Genomic DNA, 23,057 nt, shown 5'->3' with positions numbered 1-23,057 from the left:
AGGGCTTCCACACAAAGGCCGAAAAAGAACCAAAGCAAAGGTGATACCCAAGATTACAGAATAATGAAGAGGCTTTAATGGACTCTTGATATTGATTATGAATAGTAAACTCTAAAGGCAGATGTTCCACCCAGTCAGACTGATGATCAGAGTCATAAAATCTAAGATACTGCACGAGAGTCAGATTGGCACAGTCAGTCAACCACTGGTTTCTGAGTGGTCAGCAGATGAAAAGGAACTGGACAATTCAATATTGATCTTATACCAGAATGCCCTCCAGAATTTGGAAACAAACAAAGTGTCCTGGTAGGAAACAACATTTTCCAGAATCCCATGAAAATGTATAATTTGTTTGAATGAATGAATAACTTGCTTAAGGTTAGGGCGTTCGGTAACCCAGATAGAGGAACAAAATGACACGGTTTGCTAAACCTGTCCATCACCACCCAGATATCAGACTTCACTTCAGTGGTGGCAGATCAGTAATGAGGTTCTTGGTGTGACGACTCCAAGAACCCTTGGGAGTATGCAAGGACTGGAGAAGTCACAGGAAAGGTTTGGGGCACTTTGGCTCAGGCACATGCCATAATATATTCCCTCCAATTCCGAACAATTGTTTGCTATCGAAAGTTCTCGGTTAATAGTCGGATAATATTGTTAATCCCGAAGGACTGGCAGATAAAACTACGGTTAAAATAAATAATTTTTGGGTTGTATAATGTCAGGCACAAGCTCTTGAGATCTATGGATCGCCAACATAAGGTTCAAGGAATCAGAAGACACAACTATGTCCTCAGCTAGAATGGGAACTGGCTCAGAGCTCTCGGGTAGAGATGGACAAAAACTAAGGAAGAGCTTCAGCTTTAACGATATTTAGTACTCTGTCTAAATGTCACCACTATATCAAACCTATAAAAGAATAAAGAATATATAGCTTGTCTAGGGATTAGCCTCTTGGCTGACTTGAGAGATATACGATTTTTGAGGTCCATGATAAGAGCCTTTATGCTTGGAACCGTCTAGGAAGCAGCGTTATTCTTCAAAGGACCTCTTGATTGCCAGCAATTCATGTTTACTGATATCACAATTCCTCTTAGCAAATAAAACCTTTCATGAAAAAATGGCGTAAGGCGTACCTTGTGACACCACTCCAACTCCAACCTCTGAGGCGTTTACCTTTACTACAAAACGACGTTTTAGGCATGGACAGCCTGTGGTTTCCAATTAACCACATCAGCCCCCTTCTTATATAAAACAGTGTTTTGGGAATTTTGTAAAATAAATTAGTAAATATAACCACAATAATTAGCGAACCCAAAAAAGCACTCAAAAGCTTTCAGGGATTTAGGTCGTAATCAATCCTTAATCGCATGGACCTTACAGAGATCCATTTGGAAACTTTGAAGGACAATTGATTAGTATCCACCAATTAAGAAATTTTGTAAGTTCATGAAGATGGTTCCTCTACTCTTGCATTGAATTGACTACGTCTAGGCAAAGATGCCTTCTGTGCTCTGAACTACATGGAATCTAATGATGGTGAGCTGGACTTTATACGCCCCTTCAGATCAAGATTGGTGAACCAATGGGCTCCCAACAGCTAGTTACAGACATCAGGGATGAGTGGCAGAAGATTCTGATTTTTTAGTGATCTCGTTGAGTTCCCGGTAGTCAATACATGGTCTGAGACGATCATCTTTTTTTACCAACAAAAAAAACCTGCCCCTTCTGGTGATGTGGATGGTCTGTTGAACCCTTTTTGCATGCTGTGTTACATAATTTTTCATAGTCTGACATTATGGACCAGAAAAATTATAGATTTTATCCTTGGGAAGGTGGGAGTTTCGTTCCAGATCAATGGGACTGTGAGGATCTTAGGTTGTGGGTTGGGTTGTAATAATCACCTAAGCAGATTATTGATACAACTATTTTTTATTCCTTACTTCCATGGTCTTACAGCAACTCCGGGTAGATGGCCACAATGCATTGCCCTCAGTCCACAAGATCCCAACTTGGGGTCGGTAGTTCCACTGCCCTCATACCAGGCAATACCCACTGTCTCCCAACGTTTGGTTGGCCCACAGCTTTTGTATCTCCCACCAGTATAGTCTGTAGTAACAAGTCCATGCTCCTCCAGACGACAGATTCCATGACCATAGCGCGTGCATCCAGCTCCAGCCGGCAACAATATACAGTCATATGAAAAAGTTTGGGCACCCCTATTAATCTTAAGCTTAATGTTTTATAAAAATTGGTGTTTTTGCAACAGCTATTTCAGTTTGATATATGTAATAACTGTTGGATACAGTAATGTTTCTGCCTTGAAATGAGGTTTATTGTACTAACAGAAAATGTGCAATCTGCATTCAAACAAAATTTGACAGGTGCATAAGTATGGGCACCTCACCAGAAAAGTGACATTAATATTTAGTAGATCCTCCTTTTGCAAAAATAACAGCCTCTAGTCGCTTCCTGTAGCTTTTAATGAGTTCCTGGATCCTGGATGAAGGTATTTTTGACCATTCCTCTTTACAAAACAATTCCAGTTCAGTTAAGTTTGATGGTCGCCGAGCATGGACAGCCTCTTCAAATGATCCCACAGATGTTCAATGATATTCAGGTCTGGGGACTGGGATGGCCATTCCAGAACATTGTAATTGTTCCTCTGCATGAATGCCTGAGTAGATTTGGAGCGGTGTTTTGGATCATTGCTGAAAGATCCATCCACTGCGTAACTTCAACTTTATCACTGATTCTTGAACACTATTGCCAAGAATCTGCTGATACTGAGTTGAATCCATGCGTCCCTCAACTTTAACAAGATTCCCAGTGCCGGCATTGACCACACAGCCCCAAAGCATGATGGAACCTCCACCAAATTTTACTGTGGGTAGCAAGTGTTTTTCTTGGAATGCTGTGTTTTTTTGCCACCATGCATAACGCCTTTTTGTATGACCAAACAACTCAATCTTGGTTTCATCAGTCCACAGGACCTTCTTCCAAAAAGAAATAGGCTTCTTCAAATGTGCTTTTGCATACCTCAGCCGACTCTGTTTGTGCGTACTGCCAGAAACGGCTTCTTTCGCATCACTCTCCCATACAGCTTCTCCTTGTGCAAAGTGCGTTGTATAGTTGACCGATGCAAGTTGATGCTGCAGCTCTCTGGAGGTGGTCTGAGGATTGTCCTTGACTGATCTCACCATTCTTCTTCTCTGCCTTTCTGATGTTTTTCTTGTCCTGACACTTCTGGCCTTAACAAGAACTGTCCCTATGCTCTTCCATTTCCTTACTATGTTCCTCACAGTGGAAACTGACAGGTTAAATCTCTGAGACAGCTTTTTGTATCCTTCCCCTGAACAACTATGTTGAATAATCTTTGTTTTCAGATCATTTGACAGTTGTTTTGAGGAGCCCATGATGCCACTCTTCAGAGGAGATTCAAACAGGAGAACAACTTGCAAGTGGCCACTTTAAGTAGCTTTTCTCATGATTGCATACACCTGGCTATAAAGTTCAAAGCTCAATGAGGTTACAAAACCAAAAAAAGTGCTTTAGTAAGTCAGTAAAAAGTAGGCAGGAGTATTTAAAACAAGAAAATGATAAGGGTGCCCATACTTATGCACCGGTCAAATTTTGTTTGAATGCAGATTGCACATTTTCTGTTAGCACAATAAACCTCATTTCAAGGCAGAAACATTACTGTGTCCAACAGTTATTACATATATCAAACTGAAATAGCTGTTGCAAAAACACCAATTTTTATAAAACATTAAGCTTAAGATTAATAGGGGTGCCCAAACTTTTTCATATGACTGTATGGTACAGTCCTAGCAAGTACACAAGATGGTGCAAATGACAGAGTCTCACCCTTCCGCTGGCCCGCCAGGGATTAGAACTTCTGCGACTTCAGGGCTTCCAGGGCCAACTACCCCAACAAGTAGCACCCCACTTTTGGAAGCCACAGAAAGGTGGTAGCTTAGGAGGCTGACTGAGCACAGTGAGGTATGTGGAAAGGTGACCAGATTGTCCCAACCTGGGTTCTTCAAACATCTTCGTGAGTTCAGTGATGTGCAGTGGAGCAGATCTGTATTCCACCAGATGGAGCCATGGTTCTTTGGGCTGATCCTGTAGAGTCTCTCTGTAGATATAGGCAGCCCCCTTTTTGTATTTCACAGCTCTCATTCAGGGCATTCTCCCACAGGATTGGGGGAAGGCAGGGGAGGTAATCCCTCATTGTTTGATTGTTCAATTAACCTGCATATTTGTCCTTCAAGGTGTGTAGACTAGTAAACAGCAGAAGGCTAATAAAATAGGTAACAAGCAGGCATTCCACAAAGTAACATACAACAAGAGTCAACTTACAAGCTCACATGAAACAATGGCTCATGTCCAATGACCTACTGAATAAAGTAACAATAATTCACTCCCGCACCAGGCCAAGATGACGCTGTGTCGTCACAGGGACAATCATAATCTCTGTGTGGGGGTAATTTTTCAGATTCAGAATAACATCAGCAAAATTTCTAAATATTTCAGGCAAAAGATCTAAGTGGCTTCAATATTTTGAATCCGTTCTGCAATATCCTGAACCAAGTGGGACAGAATCTGAATTTGAATGATCACTGTTTAGAATCGATCCATATTTTTATTGGCTGGTAACATTGCCAGAGAGCATCATCAGTGGAAAACTGGCAGGATTTCATAGGTCTTCCATGGAGCAGATTAGCTGTAGCCAATCCATCTAGCATGTCCAAGAGGAACCCTGGCCTTCACACTTTAACTCTTAGGCCACAGCCCCGCTATCAGAATTTGGTCAGTATTTTTTCTCATGAGTGGGAGCCAAAACCAGGTGAGGAACAATCAGAGAGAAGGTATAAAAGAAACAAGTCACCAATTCTGGTTTTGGCTACCGCTCCTGGGAAAAAATAATGACCAAATACTGATAGTGAGGCCATGGTCTAAATCAGATGAGTGCTATCCGTCGTTTTGACAATCAGAACTCATATCCATGTTATTCTATAGGGCTGTGCACATGTCCCAAAAAAAAAAAATCGAGGCATTCATGATTTGCCTCCAAGAATTAGATGGCACTCGCCCATTCATGGCTCCCACTCCTGAGAAAAAATACTGACTGAATACTGACCAAATATTGATAGTGGGGCCGTGGCCTTATACAGAGATTTGGACTTATGCAGGGACCCCTGGGATGAGTCAACAGAGTGGCTACTGGGCGGTGAAGCGGGCTATATAGCAACAAAGTTATCAGGCAGTAGACTAGTTAAAGCACGAAGCAGCGTCAGTAACATGAAATAAAACTAGCTGAGCATGAGCAGAGAAACAGGAGTGAACCAGGGTAAGTAGAACTTATAACTGGAAACAGGGAGCAATGGCTTTATAAGATGTGTAGCTCTTATAAATGTAAGTTATAAATGTAAATATAAATGCTCTTATGTAAGTCTCACAGAAGGGAGTTAATGAGAAAACCATGTTCAGGAATTAAACCCAAGCTACCTATCTGGACGGCACCACAAGTCCCAGAATATTAAACAGAACTGCTGCATTGTTTCTTAATGTCTGCAACAAAGGTGGCGACAGAACAAAAGGAGCGAGCACAGACAGGGATGCTACAGTATCTCTATCAAACCGATCCAACCATCTCACAAGTTTCTATCTTACATCTATTTATCTCTTGTATTTCTATCCATCTATTGATTATAATGAAGCAGAAGGGTCAGAAAATTACAGAAAATAATAAGACAGCAGCAAGTATTCAGTTTCTCTGCAGCACCCCAAAGGGTAAATGAAGTACTACACAGTTGTCTATGAAAAAAGGACACATGTATACAATATATGCCATGTAGATACAGTATTACACATTGTTTCACACAGTAAGCTAGTATGTGAACTGTATCCATCCAGACTGCACACACGTAAGGGGATACGCAGATGATGGGACTACGAATGCGCAGTCCAGGACAGGAGGTTGTCAGCTGTCCGTATACCCTCATGTCCCTCTGTTTGTTTAGCTAATGTGCACAGAATGCGCTGACCCCATTCCCCGTCATTAGAGCCTATCTGAGAGCGACTAGTTATGTATCATCTGCTCTCTCCACCCTCCTCGCTGCTTCCCCCTACTCCTCTGTTATGGCAGCGCACATTTTCCTGGCCTCGTACCACGACTCTAGCGTTCCAGGGGCAAATGCCAACTGCGAGCAGCAGCCAGAGAACAGAAACCAACCAAGGGAATGTTATCAGAGATGATGACAGCACGACGGGCAGCACCGCTTCCCGAGCACCAGAACCAGCGTCACAATGAGGCCCCCATAAATCGTACACAGCACCACGCAACATCCCTCACTTCTGTATACAACACTGTTTGAGGGTGCCCCTAAAAAGTAGGGGTGAAATACTGTAGCATGCTGGGGATCTGTAGTTCTACATGAACTATATACATGTGGCTCGGAATAAATAAAAATGAGACGCCCATGATACAAAAGACGACGTGACTTGTAGCGGATCCCGTAGAAAGCTGAAAATTGGGTTTAATGGGGTCATAAGTGAAAATTAAGCAGACCTACTAATAGAATAGGTGATGACTGTATGACCAGTGGGGGTCCGATTGCTGGGACCCTCCATCAATCCCAGGGATTCAACGTCCCGCGTGTGAATGGTATGGTAATGAGCATATGCGACCACTGCACCATGGACAGTGGAGTCATAGTCACACAGGCGCACTACAACTCCCATAGAGGCGCATGGAGCAGAAGGGCTCCGTTTACACAGGAATTTAGGACTCTAATTCTCAGGATCAGTGGAGGTTCCCGTACACAGACAAAAGACAGGTGATCCCCCCACCCTCCACCGATATCAATGGGTTCTACTGACACATGAAATTAGGGGAGATAAGGATCTGCCAGGTCCAACTAAGAGATAAGGCATCTAAAGACATGTCTGGCTGTGGTCCTCTGATAGACAGCACAGAAGCAATAAGGAGAGAGAGCGCTCCAATGTATGGGAGAGTTGTCCAAACCATCGTTCGAACAGCAGCCGTCTAATGTGTGAGAAACATTAGGTTCCAAGCAATTCAACTCCCAAAGGATCATACATTTGATAATCATTACATAAAAATTCACATAAAAAAAGTTACAAACTTCCCACAAGAACGAGCTCACTGATAGATTCTCAGTTAACTCATTCTGCAGCCTATGATGTGCAGGAAAAGAAACAGCTTGTAGAATCCAAACGATGAAATTTTTTTTTAATGAAACCAAATGTCAAAAACTATTTTTATCCCAAAACACATTGGTTTTAAAAAAACAAAAACAAAAAAATTACCGTACTCAAAGGTGTCCACATTTGTTAATTTCTTGTTTGGTGGTGCAGCAAAGAGATTGAACACTTGCTATCAGCTTCTCCAAAAAGTTTACCAGGAGACATTCCATCGGCCACATCAGTAGTCGGTGGCTGCTTTACAGGAGTCGTGACAGTCGCCTCTTACCTGATGATGGCATCAACGGCTCCGCTTTTGATAAGCTGACCTGACGTGATGTCATCATTGTGGCGTGATGTCATCATTGTGGTGTCACGTCGGACCAGGCAGGCTAATGAAAAGAGGAGCGGCGGATGCAGGAAGGAAAGAGGAGGTTGTCAGGGCGTCCATCCAGCTCCCACAGATACTGGCCCCTGAAACAGGTCCTGGAAAAGAGGAGCGGCAGATGCAGGCAGGAAAGAGGAGGCTGTCAGGGCGTCCATCCAGCTCCCACAGATACTGGCCCCTGAAACAGGTCCCGGAAAAGAGGAGCGGCGGATGCAGGCAGGAAAGAGGAGGCGGTCAGGGGGTTCATCCAGCTCCCACAGATACTGGCCCCTGAAACAGGTCCCGGAAAAGAGGAGCGGCGGATGCAGGCAGGAAAGAGGAGGCTGTCAGGGCGTCCATCCAGCTCCCACAGATACTGGCCCCTGAAACAGGTCCTGGAAAAGAGGAGCGTCAGATGCAGGCAGGAAAGAGGAGGCTGTCAGGGCGTCCATCCAGCTCCCACAGATACTGGCCCCTGAAACAGGTCCTGGAAAAGAGGAGCGGCAGATGCAGGCAGGAAAGAGGAGGTTGTCAGGGCGTCCATCCAGCTCCCACAGATACTGGCTCCTGAAACAGGTCCTGCAAAGCAAATCGCACTAACTCTACAGCTGATCGCTAGCGTTGAGGCAACTAGATTATAGTCAGTAGACCCTTCTAAAAAAAAAAATATATATATATATATATATATAGACGTAGGGCTCTGTTGATGTGATTAATGAGAAGCATGTGATGTGTGATATTAAAAGAAACATTCACATATATCATAAAATTATTAATACCTGAACTATTCATATACTTCACACTTAATCAGCCCAGACTCCATCTTGCTCCGTTCTGTAAAGAATAATATTTTGGGAGCCATTATATAAGCTCTTTGTGACATCATTGATGACATCACTCATTTTGTGGTTTTATGAATGATGTCAATGGTTACTTTGCATCCAACAACATCACCATTTGTTGCGTTCGTGGTAAATTTAATCCAAACCACAGCTGCAGTTCGCTGGAAAAGAGAGTATCATCTGCTACTAATAAACATACATAAGAGCTATAGCTTTAAAAATATACTACTCCTACTCGGGATATCATCTCATGTGTAGGTCAAATATTTTTCTGGTGGTTGATCCTCCATTTGTCTAAGACAGAGCTCTAAATTCTCTGAATATAAAAAAGACCAAAATATAAACGTCATCAGCCACCACTAGGAGGAGTAAATCTGTCTTCAGTAAACTCTTTAGCTCCCTCTAGAGGTGTATGGAGGGCGCAGCCAAATTAAATACCAACGCAGTGTGAAAAGAAGCTAGGGATTCTATCCTTGGCCATTTGGCCACTGAAAAAGCTGAGTTGTGAGGAGCACCGCTGTTTTATAGAGCCACTATACTAGGGCGACTATGGACTCACAGTATTGAAATCTCCAATGATGGTACATCCTTAAAGGGTTCTACCCATGTTAGAAGTTATCACTTATTCATTTCCCCTCAAAGGATAGATAACAGATCTGTTGATTGTTGGGGGGTCCAATCCCTTGTACCCTTACTGATTTGGAGAATCAGAGTCCTAAATTCCCAAGTTAATGGAGCTGTGCTGCTCATGCTCCATTCTCACCTATGGGAGTGGCAGCGAGCTTGTGAATGGTGCAGTGGTTGAGCATGCTCATTCCCGCTCAATTCACATGGGAACCCCGTTCTTACGATCAATGGGAGTCCCAGCAGATAGACCTCCATCAATCCATAGGATAGGTGATGGCTTGCTAATTCCTGTAGGTCCGACTGTGGGACCCCCAACGATCTTAAGAAAGGGGTGCCACAATGAATGGCATTTCAGAGAATCAATCTCAGGATCTGTGAACATCATAGCGTTTCACCCCTTATGAATCAGCTACAATCAGACTTACCCTTTAATAAACTTGACTTAGAAAACCCAGTTAAAGCGGTTTGTTCACTTTAATTATTTTTCTTTGAAGAGTTCTCTGATCACAGTGTGTCTAGCAATCAGCCAAAATCTGTAAGATAAGGCTGCAGTTAAGTGCTCTATTTCCCTGCAGCACTCCTAAAGGGGAAATGAGGTATTACACAGTTTCATTTTAAAATCAATGGGTAGTCTATGTAATGCATGCACATGATAGATCCTCCAGAGCTAGAGATGCTCTTTGTGGCTGGTACATAGGACTGGAATAGGTGGCACCAAATATTAAACATTTTTGCTGTTCCTTTGCAGCGCTGGGGTCCTGGGTTCAAATCCCACCAAGGACAACATCTGCAAGGAGTTTGCATGTTCTCCCCCATTTTTTTGCCTGTTTCCTCTGGGTTCTCCAGTTTCCTCCCACACTCCAAAGACATACTGATAGGGAATTTAGATTGTGAGCCCCAATGGGGACAGCGACGATAATGTCTGTAAAGAGCTACAAGGGAGTAAAATAAATAAATAATATGCATAGAAAAAAAAGTTGCAAAAACAAAACTCTTCCATTGCATTAAAGCAATACAGATGCATTAAGACAATCTTTTCATGTATAGATATTGGGTTTTGCAGTCGTCGCCCCTTCGTCTCGATGCACACATGTAACAAATAAAGCCGTTCTGTCAACATTTGCATAAATCTCTTTATTGGGTTTGGAGTCTTAAAACATTACGGTAATAAAAAAAATAAATAAATCCAGCGATGATAAATAATAATCTGAAGATTCTGCTTATCTGGAAAGTGTTAGAAAAATAGATGTAAAGTCGCCTGTCCCCCCCTTTTATCTGTTCACTCCTAAAAAAAAACAAGTGTCTGAGCGGCGGCGAGTTTATCGGATAGATGGCACTGTGCGGCAGATTTCCCCTGTTACTATGAATTACAGCTGTTTATCTTGCAGCCTTCTTTAAGATTAATTAAATGCAAATGTAACTCGGAGAATCCTGGGAATACCTGCCAGACCTCTCATTAATACCTTCACTTAAAAACCACCGTGCCGGGGAGTCATTAATTTGCAAAAAAATAAAAAAAAAATAAAAAAATGACGAAACAATTCATGGATGGCTGCCCCATTTAGCCTAGTCACACTCTGATCCTCCTTTTAGACCCTGTGGCCCTTTGAGGACACAATAAGGCTCCGACGATAACCTGGCAGCATAGGTGGAAATCCAGCCAAGTGTGAATGTTTGAAGCCGGAGCTTTGGCTGCCATCGAGTCGGCAAAAAAAAAAAAAAAAGAAAGAATTCAGGCACCATGTCATCCAGTACAAAGGATAAAAAGAGATTTATCCGGAAATTCAATGTGGCACCACATATGGGATACATGAGGGCCGTTATACAACAGGCCACAGAGATTTTATTTTTATTTTTTTCATCATTTCTTTCCAGCATGTGAAGTGGAAGACATGTGCAAGCATCCTGACGTTTGGAGGAATGTGCGGATGAGCGAGGATGATGATGGTGGTGGTAGTAGCGGCCACACAGATGGCTTTGTGTCGGCTGTGATTAGGAGCCAGGCTCGGCTTCCTCTGGAGTTTTTTTGGGGAGTTTTTTTGGGAGTGTTTTTCTCCCCTCTGATCAGGTAAATATGGGCAAACTCTGGAAAGTTTCGACTTGATTCTGCCTAAGGCTGCGAGTTTGTGACTTCGCCCCATCTGTCACGGATCGTTTCTGCGTTCTGCTGTTAGGAGAGACCTGAATTCACCGCTCAGAGACGCCCAGGAATACGGAGCAGTCTCACCCTGCGGAGGGAGAGAGGAAAAGAAAAGGAAAGATATTAACTGTTCGGTGACAAGTGGTTGAGCGGCGGGGAGACTTTCATCCTGAAAAATGAGCAATATCTAAACACGACCATATTGCAATAGCGCAGATTTACATTCTCCGTCTATAAATAATACATTGTTGTATCACCAGAGCCGTGAACAGCATATATTGTATATATACAGAGACGGAAAACAGGAAAATATCCAAGAATACATACAATCACATTCCACTAATCCAGCATTGGATAATCCAGAAAATCACATAAGCCAGAACTTGAAGACATATCTATATATTCATTATATATTCACATATATATACAGTACAGACCAAACGTTTGGACACACCTTCTCATTTTAAGATTTTTCTGTATTTTCATGACTATGAAAATTGTACATTCACACTGAAGGCATCAAAACTATGAATTAACACATGTGGAATTATATACTTAACAAAAAAGTGTGAAACAACTGAAAATATGTCTTATATTCTGGGTTCTTCAAAGTAGCCACCTTTTGCTTTGATGACTGCTTTGCACACTCTTGGCATTCTCTTGATGAGCTTCAAGAGGTAGTCACCGTAAATGGTTTTCACTTCACAGGTGTGCCCTGTCAGGTTTAATAAGTGGGATTTCTTGCCTTATAAATGGGGTTGGGACCATCAGTTGTGTTGTGCAGAAGTCTGGTGGATACACAGCTGATAGTCCTACTGAATAGACTGTTAGAATTTGTATTATGCAAGAAAAAAGCAGCTAAGTAAAGAAAAACGAGTGGCCATCATTACTTTAAGAAATGAAGGTCAGTCAGTCAGTCCAAAAAATTGGGCAAACTTTGAAAGTGTCCCCAAGTGCAGTTGCAAAAACCATCAAGAGCTACAAAGAAACTGGCTCACATGAGGACCGCCCCAGGAAAGGAAGACCAAGAGTCACCTCTGCTTCTGAGGATAAGTTTATCCGAGTCACCAGCCTCAGAAATCGCAGGTTAACAGCAGCTCAGATTCAGATTAGAGACCAGGTCAATGCCACACAGAGTTCTAGCAGCAGACACATCTCTACAACAACTGTTAAGAGGAGACTTTGTGCAGCAGGCCTTCATGGTAAAATAGCTGCTAGGAAACCACTGCTAAGGACAGGCAACAAGCAGAAGAGACTTGTTTGGGCTAAAGAACACAAGGAATGGACATTAGACCAGTGGAAATCTGTGCTTTGGTCTGATGAGTCCAAATTTGAGATCTTTGGCTCCAACCACCGTGTCTTTGTGCGAAGCAGAAAAAGGTGAACGGATGGACTCTACAGGCCTGGTTCCCACCGTGAAGCATGGAGGAGGAGGTGTGATGGTGTGGGGGTGCTTTGCTGGTGACGCTGTTGGGGATCTATTCAAAATTGAAGGCATACTGAACCAGCATGGCTACCACAGCATCTTGCAGCGGCATGCTATTCCATCCGGTTTGCGTTTAGTTGGACCATCATTTATTTTTCAACAAGACAATGACCCCAAACACACCTCCAGGCCGTGTAAGGGCTATTTGACCAAGAAGGAGAGTGATGGGGTGCTACGTCAGATGACCTGGCCTCAACAGTCACCAGACCTGAACCCAATCGAGATGGTTTGGGGTGAGCTGGACCGCAGAGTGAAGGCAAAAGGGCCAACAAGTGCTAAGCATCTCTGGGGACTCCTTCAAGATTGTTGGAAGACCATTTCCGGTGACTACCTCTTGAAGCTCATCAAGAGAATGCCAAGAGTGTGCAAAGCAGTCATCAAAGCAAAAGGTGGCTACTTTGAAGAACCTAGAATATAAGACATATTTTCAGTTGTTTCACACTTTTTTGTTAAGTATATAATTCCACATGTGTTAATTCATAGTTTTGATGCCTTCAGTGTGAATGTACAATTTTCAAAGTCATGAAAATACAGAAAAATCTTTAAATGAGAAGGTGTGTCCAAACTTTTGGTCTGTACTGTATATCGGTACATTATTTATTTATTTATTTTGGGCTTCAAGTGTTGTCATATTAAATTTGCTATAGAAAATTAGAAAAATTTCTGGATAGTGGAAAAAATATAAATGTATAGATATGAACCATTGACCATAATTATGGGTACATAAGACTTGTTGATCGCCTTGTACTGTATTTTTAGGGAGTTGTGGGAACTGAAAAAAGCTTAATTCTGACTTTTTGACTTCTTTTTCTTTTTACGAGTTGACTTAAAGGACACAGCGATATCAAATATGTTTTTTTCCAATTCTTTATTTTTAATGGGAAAAAACTAAAAAAAATATACAGTGGGTACGGAAAGTATTCAGACCCCTTTAAATTTTTCACTCTTTGTTTCATTGCAGCTATTTGGTTAATTCTAAAAAGTTAATTTTTTTTCTTATTAATGTACACGCTGCACCCCATCTTGACTGAAAAAAAACAGAAATGTAGAAATTTTTGCAAATTTATTAAAAAAGAAAAACTGAAATATCACATGGACATAAGTATTCAGACCCTTTGCTCAGATACTCATATTTAAGTCACATGCTGTCCATTTCCTTGTTATTCTCCTTGAGATGGTTCTACTCCTTCATTGGAGTCCAGCTATGTTTAATTAAACTGATAGGACTTGATATGGAAAGGCACACACCTGTCTATATAAGACCTCACAGCTCACCGTGCATGTCAGACCAAAGGAGAATCATGAGCTCAAAAGAACTGCCCAAGGATCTCAGGGACAGAATTATGGAAGGCACAGATCTGGCCAAGGTTACAAAAGAATTTCTGCAGTACTCAAGGTTCATAAGAGCACAGTGGCCTCCATAATCCTTAAATGTAAGAAGTTTGGGACCACCAGAAGTCTTCCTAGACCTGGTCGTCCAGCCAAACTGAGCAATCGTGAGACAAGAGCCTTGGTGAGAGAGGTAAAGAAGAACCCCAAGATCACTGTGGCTGAGCTCCAGAGATGCAATAGGGAGATGGGAGAAAGTTCCACAAAGTCAACTATCACTGCAGCCCTCCACCAGTCGGGCCTTGATGGCAGAGTGGCCCGATGGAAGCCTCTCCTCAGTGCAAGACATATGAAAGCCCGCATAGAGTTTGCTCAAAAACACATGAAGGACTCCCAGACTATGATACATAAGATTCTCTGGTCTGATGAGACGAAGATAGAACTTTTTGGTGATAATTCTAAGCGGCATGTTTGGAGAAAACCAGGCACTGCTCATCACCTGCCCAATACAATCCCAACTGTGAAACATGGTGGTGTCAGCATCATGCTATGGGGGTGTTTTTCAGCTGCAGGGACAGGACGACTGGTTGCAATTGAAGGAAACATGAATGCGGCCAAGTACAGAGATATCCTGGATGAAAACCTCTTCCAGAGTGCTCTGGACTTCAGACTTGGCCGAAGATTCACCTTCCAACAAGACAATGACCCTAAGCACACAGCTAAAAAAACAAAGGAGTGGCTTCAGAACAACTATGTGAACATTCTTGACTGGCCCAGCCAGAGCCCTGACCTAAACCCAATTGAGCATCTCTGGAGAGACCTGAAAATGGCTGTCCACCAACGTTCACCATCCAACCTGACGGAACTGGAGAGGATCTGCAAGAAAGAATGGCAGTGGATCCCCAAATCCAGGTGTGAAAAACTTGTTGCATCATTCCCAAGAAGACTCATGGCTGTACTAGCTCAAAAGGGGGCTTCTACTCAATACTGAGCAAAGGGTCTGAATACTTATGACCATGTGATATTTCAGTTTTTCTTTTTTAATAAATTTGCAAAAATTTCTACATTTCTGTTTTTTTTCAGTCAAGATGGGGTGCAGAGTGTACTTTAATGAGAAAAAAAATGAACTTTTTAGAATTTACCACATGGCATCAATGAAACAAAGTGAAAAATTTGAAGGGGTCTGAATACTTTCCGTACCCACTGTATATATATATATATATGAATTCAAATAACCCGTTTTGTTTTTTAAAATATTTTTTAAAACTTTTTATTTTTATTTTAGAATATTTTTTCATTCTCCTTAGTGGACGTGAACCTGTGTTGTTTTGATCGCTTGTTGGATATACTGCAGTGCTGCATTATACAGTGTAAATCCAGTGAAGTTCAGCCCTTCAGAAGGCCCCGGCTGCCGCTGTAGCTCACTGACATCCAGGCCAACAGAGATTGACTGCGGCATCAAAAAGATTAAACAGCAGCGATCGGAACGAGCTCTGGTTGCTGCTTTTCAAGATACATCCCAGCTGTGTAACATAACCAGCATCTGTTGCAAGTGGGGCGGAATCTGGCTCTTGAGTCAAATCCACACTTGCGGACCCCGGTGCCCCCCGCTACACTTGAAGAACCAAGTGCCCTCTTCACAATTGCGGACCCTAGTACCCCCTCCACACTTGCAGATGCAGTGCCCCCTTCACACTTGCGGACCTCAGCATCCCTCCTCCATACTTGAAGAACCCAGCGCCCCCTACACACTAGTAGACGCAGTGCCCTCTTCACAACTGCGGACCCTAGCACCACCCTCTACACTTGCGGAAATAAGGCCCCCTCCACACTTACAGACACCAGCACTCTATACTTACGGACCCCAGCATCCTCTTCCACACTTGCAGAACCGATTGCCCCTTCCACACTTGCGGGCCCCAGCGTCCCCCTCCATACATGCAGAACCCAGCCCCCCATCCACACTAGGAGATGCAGTGCCCTCTTCACATTTGCAGATCCCAGCAACCCCCTTCACAATTGTATACCCCAGCGCCCCCCACCACACTTGTGGAAACAACGCCCCCTACACACTTGCTGACCCCAGCGCCCACCACCACACTTGTGGAAACAACGCCCCCTACACACTTGCAGACTCCAGCATCCACACGACACTTGCAGACCCCAGCACCCCCCACCACACTTGCGGAAAAAACGCCCCCTTCACACTTGCAGCCCCTAGCACCCCCACCACCCTTGCAGACACCAGCAACATCCCTTCCAAACTTGCAGACACCAGCACCCCCCCACCACACTTGCAGACACCAGCAACACCCACCACACTTGTGGAAACAACGCCCCCTCCACACTTGCAGCCCCCAGCACACCCACATTTGTGGACACCAGTGCCCCCTCCACACTTGCAGCCCTCAGCGACCCCTCCACACTGACAGACACCAGCATCTCCCCTCCACTCTTATGGACCTCACCATCCCCTTCCAAACTTGCGGACCCATCGCTCCCCATTTTCACTAAGGGGCTTTTAAGAGCCCACATATAACTGCCATACAGTTTCCACATAATACTACAATTCATTTCCCAAGTGCTTAGTTTACTGCCCCTTTAAACAAATAAAGGGGAGATTTACCTGAATCGGTAATTATAGAAAACATCCAGAGAATGAAAGCGAGTGAAATGTGCAACCACAAAGAGACATAAAAAAAAAACGAAAAAAAAAAAATCTCAAAAGGAAACAGGAAGGAGAAGAGCAGTGAAGGTAAATATTAAAGTGAGACATGGAGACGCGGCTGATTCTAGTTCACAGGCCTCGGCTACGGCATGTGAAAGCTGGTCTTCATTAAGTGACAATGGTCCGGTCTTCAGAGCGATTGGGAAGCATCATTAGGACTCGGTGCGGTTTTGCAGCACATCAATGAGAATCAGCCTCGGCTGGTAGCGGAGACGACTCCGATATGTTTGTGCCTTCGGGCTGGAGACATTATTTGTACATGGATACGAGACTATATGATAAGTGGCTCATCATATCACAATGCAAACATGGCCTAATTAGCTTGAGGAGTGCTCCTCATTTCCAGACAGACAGAGACAAGGCACAATCTGCAATTCTCGTGTTGCTGCTTTTCTCAAGCTATGGTCGTCTGATCTGAAAGTTCTCTATCGAGAAAGGATCAAGGAAATGACGCAAAGAGAGACCGAAAAAAGAAAAAAACTAAATCATAAAATCGTAGTCTTGCTGGAAATCTCTCCGTCTTTGGAAGTCTTCACTATACTGGAGGACGATGGACAAGTCTACCATATTCAGATTAAAGGGACGCTAAATCATAAAGAGGTTTTCTGGGACTTTAAAAAAAAAAAAGAAGCTTGGCCAAGAGTTGTGAATGTTATAAAATAAAATAACTATTACTTACTGGTAGAGTTGAGCACAAAGATTTGCATGGCCCTGGTCCAGTTGCCATGTTGGTAATTCATGACCAGTCCAGACCAGAGCCCATACCTTGTCCCATCTGCTGCAGGTCTGGTGCAACATCACAGTTGCCACCACCAGTCCATATGTCCTATAAGGCCACTGACGGTGGCACGTTTAAGAAATAATTGGGGGCCACATATTTACAGTTAGGTTCATATATATTTGGACAGAGACAACATTTTTCTAATTTTGGGTCTAGACATTACCACAATGAATTTTAAACAAAACAATTCAGATGCAGTTGAAGTTCAGACTTTCAGCTTTCATTTGAGGGTATCCACATTAAAATTGGATGAAGGGTTTAGGAGTTTCAGCTCCTTAACATGTGATACCCTGTTTTTAAAGGGACCAAAAGTAATTGGACAATTGACTCCAAGGCTATTTCATGGACAGGTGTGGGCAATCCCTTCGTTATGTCATTCTCAATTAAGCAGATAAAAGGCCTGGAGTTGATTCGAGGTGTGGTGCTTGCATTTGGAAGGTTTTGCTGTGAAGTAAACATGCGGTCAAAGGAGCTCTCCATGCAGGTGAAACAAGCCATCCTTAAGCTGCAAAAACAGAAAAAACCCATCCGAAAAATTGCTACAATATTAGGAGTGGCAAAATCTACAGTTTGGTACATCCTGAGAAAGAAAGAAAGCACTGGTGAACTCATCAATGCAAAAAGACCTGGGCGCCCATGGAAGACAACAGTGGTGGATGATCGCAGAATAATCTCCATGGTGAAGAGAAACCCCTTCACAACAGCCAACCAAGTGAACGACACTCTCCAGGAGGTAGGCGTATCAATATCTAAATCTACCATAAAGAGAAGACTGCATGAAAGTAAATACAGAGGGTTCACTGCACGGTGCAAGCCACTCATAAGCATCAAGAAGAAAAAGCCTAGACTGGACTTTGCTAAAAACATCTAAAAAAGCCAGCATAGACTGGAAGAACATTCTTTACACAGATGAAACCAAGATCAACCTCTACCAGAATGATGGAAAGAGAAAAGTATGGCGAAGGCGTGGTACAGCTCATGATCCAAAGCATACCACATCATCTGTAAAACATGGCGGAGGCAGTGTGATGGCTTGGGCATGCATGGCTGCCAGGGGCACTGGGTCACTAGTGTTTATTGATGATGTGACACAGGACAGAAGCAGCCGAATGAATTCTGATGTATTCAGAGCCATACTGTGTGCTCAGATCCAGCCAAATGCAGCCAAACTGATTGGTCGTCGTTTCATACTACAGATGGACAATGGCCCAAAACATAAAGCCAAAGCAACCCAGGAGTTTATTAAAGCAAAGAAGTGGAATTTTCTTGATTGGCCAAGTCAGTCACCTGATCTCAACCCAATTGAGCATGCATTTCACTTGTTAAAGACTAAACTTCAAACAGAAAGGCCCACAAACAAACAGCAACTGAAAACCACCGCAGTGAAGGCCTGGCAGAGCATCAAAAAGGAGGAAACACAGCGTCTGGTGATGTCCATGAGTTCAAGACTTCAGGCAGTCATTGCCAACAAAGGGTTTTCAACCAAGTACTAGAAATGAACATTTTATTTACAATTATTTAATCTGTCCAATTACTTTTGGTCCCTTTAAAAACAGGGTGGCACATGTTAAGGAGCTGAAACTCCTAAACCCTTCATCCAATTTTAATGTTGATACCCTCAAATGAAAGCTGAAAGTCTGAACTTCAACTGCATCTGAACTGTTTTGTTTAAAATTCATTGTGGTAATGTCTAGAACCAAAATTAGAAAAATGTTGTCTCTGTCCAAATATATATGGACCTAACTGTATATCATGTCATACTTTATTTCCCAGAAGTGGTCAGGCCCATTTTAATGGCAGTAGAGGTTAAGGAAACATCGATAGTCTATCTTTTAAGGTCCAACCATCGTGTGTACAATGGATCCGTAGAATAAGAAAAAAGTGGTGCTCTGCAGCTCCTTCATTGCAGCACATTATACAGCACCCTCCATGTGCATGTGGCTGTGTCTGGTACTGCAATTCACTCAAGTAAATAGGATAGATATGGAGAACCAGAAGCAGCCACATGTAAGAGGACTGGGTATGAAAAAGACTGGTGAGCTGCATGTGGCTTCGAATCTATATTGTGTCCACGATGGGGAATATACCATTGAAGATGAAGATATCAACTAAGGCAGTGGTTCCCCAACTTTTTTATTTTTAGTTCTAAACAAGCTACAGACCCTTCTTAATATCCTCTTAAAGCACCACTCCAGCTTTTTTTTTTTTAATTGCAGTGGTGCTCTTAATCTATGTTCCCTTTTCCCAGTCTTATACTTACAAGCCAACATCTACATCTTGTATTGGTGCCACTCAGTCGGTCTTCAGCAGTTTGTGACCTGCCGGATTACTCCAGTGTCCAAAAGTCACAACTTAATTTAAGGCTATGAGAGCCAGAACGAGGCTCATAGACTTGAATCGAGAACTTGTGAACACTACCTCTGACTTCCGGTCAAGTCAGAAGTTGAGGTCACAAGATTTAGATGTGTGACTGGAACGTCGCAGAGAAGAGCGGAAGACAGTGGTTGGTAAGTATAGGACTAGGATCAAGGAACTTAATTAGTTGCATCACTCCAGCGCTATAATAAAAAGAAATCCGCTTGAGTGGGGCTTTAGGAAACGTAGGAGAAAGTGTTAAATGAAGCCTTTGGTGAAAAGTGAAATCCTGTCTAAAAACTGGGGACTTGGAGAATTAACCTGATTGTCAGGGAGAGCATTCCAGAGAACTTGTGTAGCTCTAGAGAAAGATTGGCAATGAGAGGGTGAGCTCTGGATTTTGAATGAAGTCAGTCTTAAGGTCCCCTACGCATTATCTAAAGGTCAGCAGAATGCGTCATGCTGATTTCAGCGGGGTCGGACAACCGTCTAATGTGTAGAGGGACTTCCCTAACTTCCCAGTAGATAGTGGTGAATGAAGGATCCGGCCTGTTGATTTTATGTTTAGCATGGAGATAAGCCGCTGTCAGAGTAATCTGGCAGTGGCTATCTTATAAAGAACACAGGAGCTCTGGTCTGAATATGTTCCTGTGGGCAGTCGGGAGAGGTAGATGTCGATTGAGCGTTTGGCCGACAGCTGTCTTACGTACAGGTGCATCTCACAAAATTAGAATATCATCAAAAAGTTAATTTATTTCAGTTATTCAATACAAAAAATGAAACTCATATATTATATAGAGTCATTACAAGCAGAGTGATCTATTTCAAGTGTTTATTTCTGTTAATGTTGATGATTATGGCTTACAGCCAATGAAAACACAAAAGTCATTATCTCAGTAAATTAGAATAATTTTTAACAACAGCTTGAGAAATGATTTTAAAATCCAAAATGTTGTCCAACTGAAATGTACGTTCAGTAAATGCCCTCAATACTTGGTCGGGGCTCCTTTTGCATCAATTACTGCAACAATGTGGCAATGTGGCACGGAGGCGATCAGCCTGTGGCACTGCTGAGGAGTTATGGAAGCCCAGGTGGCTTTGTTATCAGCCTTCAGCTCGTCTGCATTGTTGGGTCTGGGGTCTCTCATCTTCCTCTTGACAATATCCCATAGATTCTCTATAATAGATTCTCTATGGGGTTAAGGTCAGGCGAGTTTGCTGCCAATCAAGCACAGTGATACTGTTGTGTGTAAACCAGGTATTGGTACTTTTGGCAGTGTGGACAGGGGCCAAGTCCTGCAGGAGAATGACATTTCCATCTCCATAAAGCTTGTCGGCAGAGGGAAGCATGAAGTGCTCTAATATGTCCTGATAGACGGCTGCGCTGACTTTGGTCTTGATAAAACACAGTGGACCTACACCAGCAGATGACATGGCTCCCCAAACCATCACTGATTGTGGAGACTTCACACTAGACCTCAAGCAGCTTGGATTGTGGCCTCTCCGCTCTTCCTCCAGACTCTGGGACCTTGTGGAGTGTGCCAATGACTGCCTTCTGGACATCTGTCAAATCAGCAGTCTTCCCCCTGATTGTGGAGCCTACTGAAACAGACTAAGGGACCTTTTTAAATGCTTAGGAAGCCTTTGCAGGTGTTTTTTGATAATTATTCTAGTTTACTGAGATAATGACTTTTGTGTTCTCATTGGCTGCAAGCTATAATCATCAACATTGACAACAATAAACACTTGAAATAGATCACTCTGCTTGTAATGACTCTATATAATATATGAGTTTCATTTTTTGTATTGAAGAACTGAAATAAATTAACTTTTTGATGATATTCTAATTTTGTGAGATGCACCTGTATATGGCCAGCTTTAGGTCCAGCTTTGTGCATGAGAATTTTAAGAAATATCAGGCACAGCCCCTGCCCCAAAGTGATGCTGTTTCTGTTCAAGAACAAACTCTCTCATCTTGGACCACCTTTAAAAGTTGACTTTAGACTAGTTATTTATTTTTTTTAACTTGCCATCTGTCTTACGCATAATGTTCATCCTCTAAAATCTAAATGTCCTGATAGATACAAAAGTTACAATTGAAAAAGAAATTCTGTGCAAAATTGCAACACAAGTGAAGGAAAATGTAATCCACGTATCGTCTCTACAAACCGTCCATAAAATTGTCACTTTTGGTAAATACCAGAACGCCAGCTCCCCACCGGTGGGAATGAAATCTGTGCAAGCAAATTAAAATCGGGAGACACTCAAATATTTATCAAAAGGTAAAAAACCCCAGGAGTAAAAAAAAAATAAATAAAAATGCTATTTTTTTTTTGTATCATTCAATATGGTATTTTTTAATCTCTCTGATCTTCCTTTTGCCAATAACTTGAAATACTCAAAACAAACATCATTTTCCTTCGGCTCCATCACTTGTTCCCTGTTTACAACCTAAAAGTCTCTCTTCCATTGTGTGTGTCATAAATTATAAATGGATGTGTACTTTCCTCTCACCAAATGTGTATCCATCTGCCACCCTATTTATCCGATCCCCTTATCGTGGTAACTACGTTTTTTTTTTTTCTATAAACATTTCTTTTCCCCTGCCATATTCTTCCACCCTGAAGAGAGCACACCGGCTGCTCGGAGGTTTTCTGTCTCCTGCCGTGAAGGGAGAGATGGCATTTTGCATTATCCAAATTGAAATAGGACGCAGAATTAGATCTCTGCTCTTGGAAGAGGCTTGAAGAACTACTGACACTAGTTATAAGTCATGGCACATGATAAGTTCCTAGCTTCGCTGGATAAGCTAATTGTCCAGGAACCCCGCTGCCTTTTTTCAATGATTCCTGAAACTTAACAGGGCCGTAAAGTTACCGTGATCCTTTAGAAGACTGCAAAAGTCACTTTTGAGTTTAGGCTCATGAGTAAAATGTAGCTGATATTCAATATTGGGCTCTTTAAAGTGAATGCCTATTCCTGGTGATTCAATTCTTCATATAGCTTTATAGACTCTGTTTTCTTTTCTGATGCAGGGCGGAGAGATTGCTGCGCATGCACGGCCCCTTTCGCTTCACTTGTGGAGATTTCTGCAGGTCCCCGAGGCAAGACTCATGCCTATCATGCCCGGCTCCTTACGCTTCAATTCTCTAGAGCTTCAAAAAATATAGCTGAGCAAGAGTGCTGTGCTACG

The 23,057-nt window shown here is 42.7% G+C and overlaps 1 protein-coding gene across 12 annotated transcripts in view; it reads right to left on the bottom strand.

Annotated features, from left to right (window-relative positions):
• Positions 1 to 23,057, bottom strand: part of GTDC1 (glycosyltransferase like domain containing 1) — a 471,831-nt gene that overhangs the window by 187,626 nt on the left and 261,148 nt on the right. For 3 of the 12 annotated variants that reach the window (XR_012250687.1, XM_073647242.1, XM_073647241.1), the window contains one exon: positions 10,156 to 11,273. The exons of 7 other annotated variants lie outside the window; for them this stretch is intronic. Coding sequence is in view for 4 of the 5 variants with exons in the window: in XM_073647241.1 (XP_073503342.1) it covers positions 11,190 to 11,273 (84 nt within the window). In the remaining variant the exon portion in view is untranslated. Of the gene's footprint in view, positions 1 to 10,155; positions 11,274 to 23,057 lie in introns of those variants that run through there. 2 more of the 12 variants (XM_073647236.1, XM_073647240.1) reach the window with 1 other exon arrangement.

The sequence above is a fragment of the Phyllobates terribilis genome, unplaced genomic scaffold (assembly GCF_046119375.1).
Source record: "Phyllobates terribilis strain yellow unplaced genomic scaffold, ASM4611937v1 Scaffold_9__5_contigs__length_417890890, whole genome shotgun sequence".
NCBI classification, from domain to species: Eukaryota; Metazoa; Chordata; class Amphibia; order Anura; family Dendrobatidae; genus Phyllobates; species Phyllobates terribilis.
Note: the sequence above shows the minus strand (reverse complement) of the source record. Positions and strands in the feature narration are given on the sequence as shown.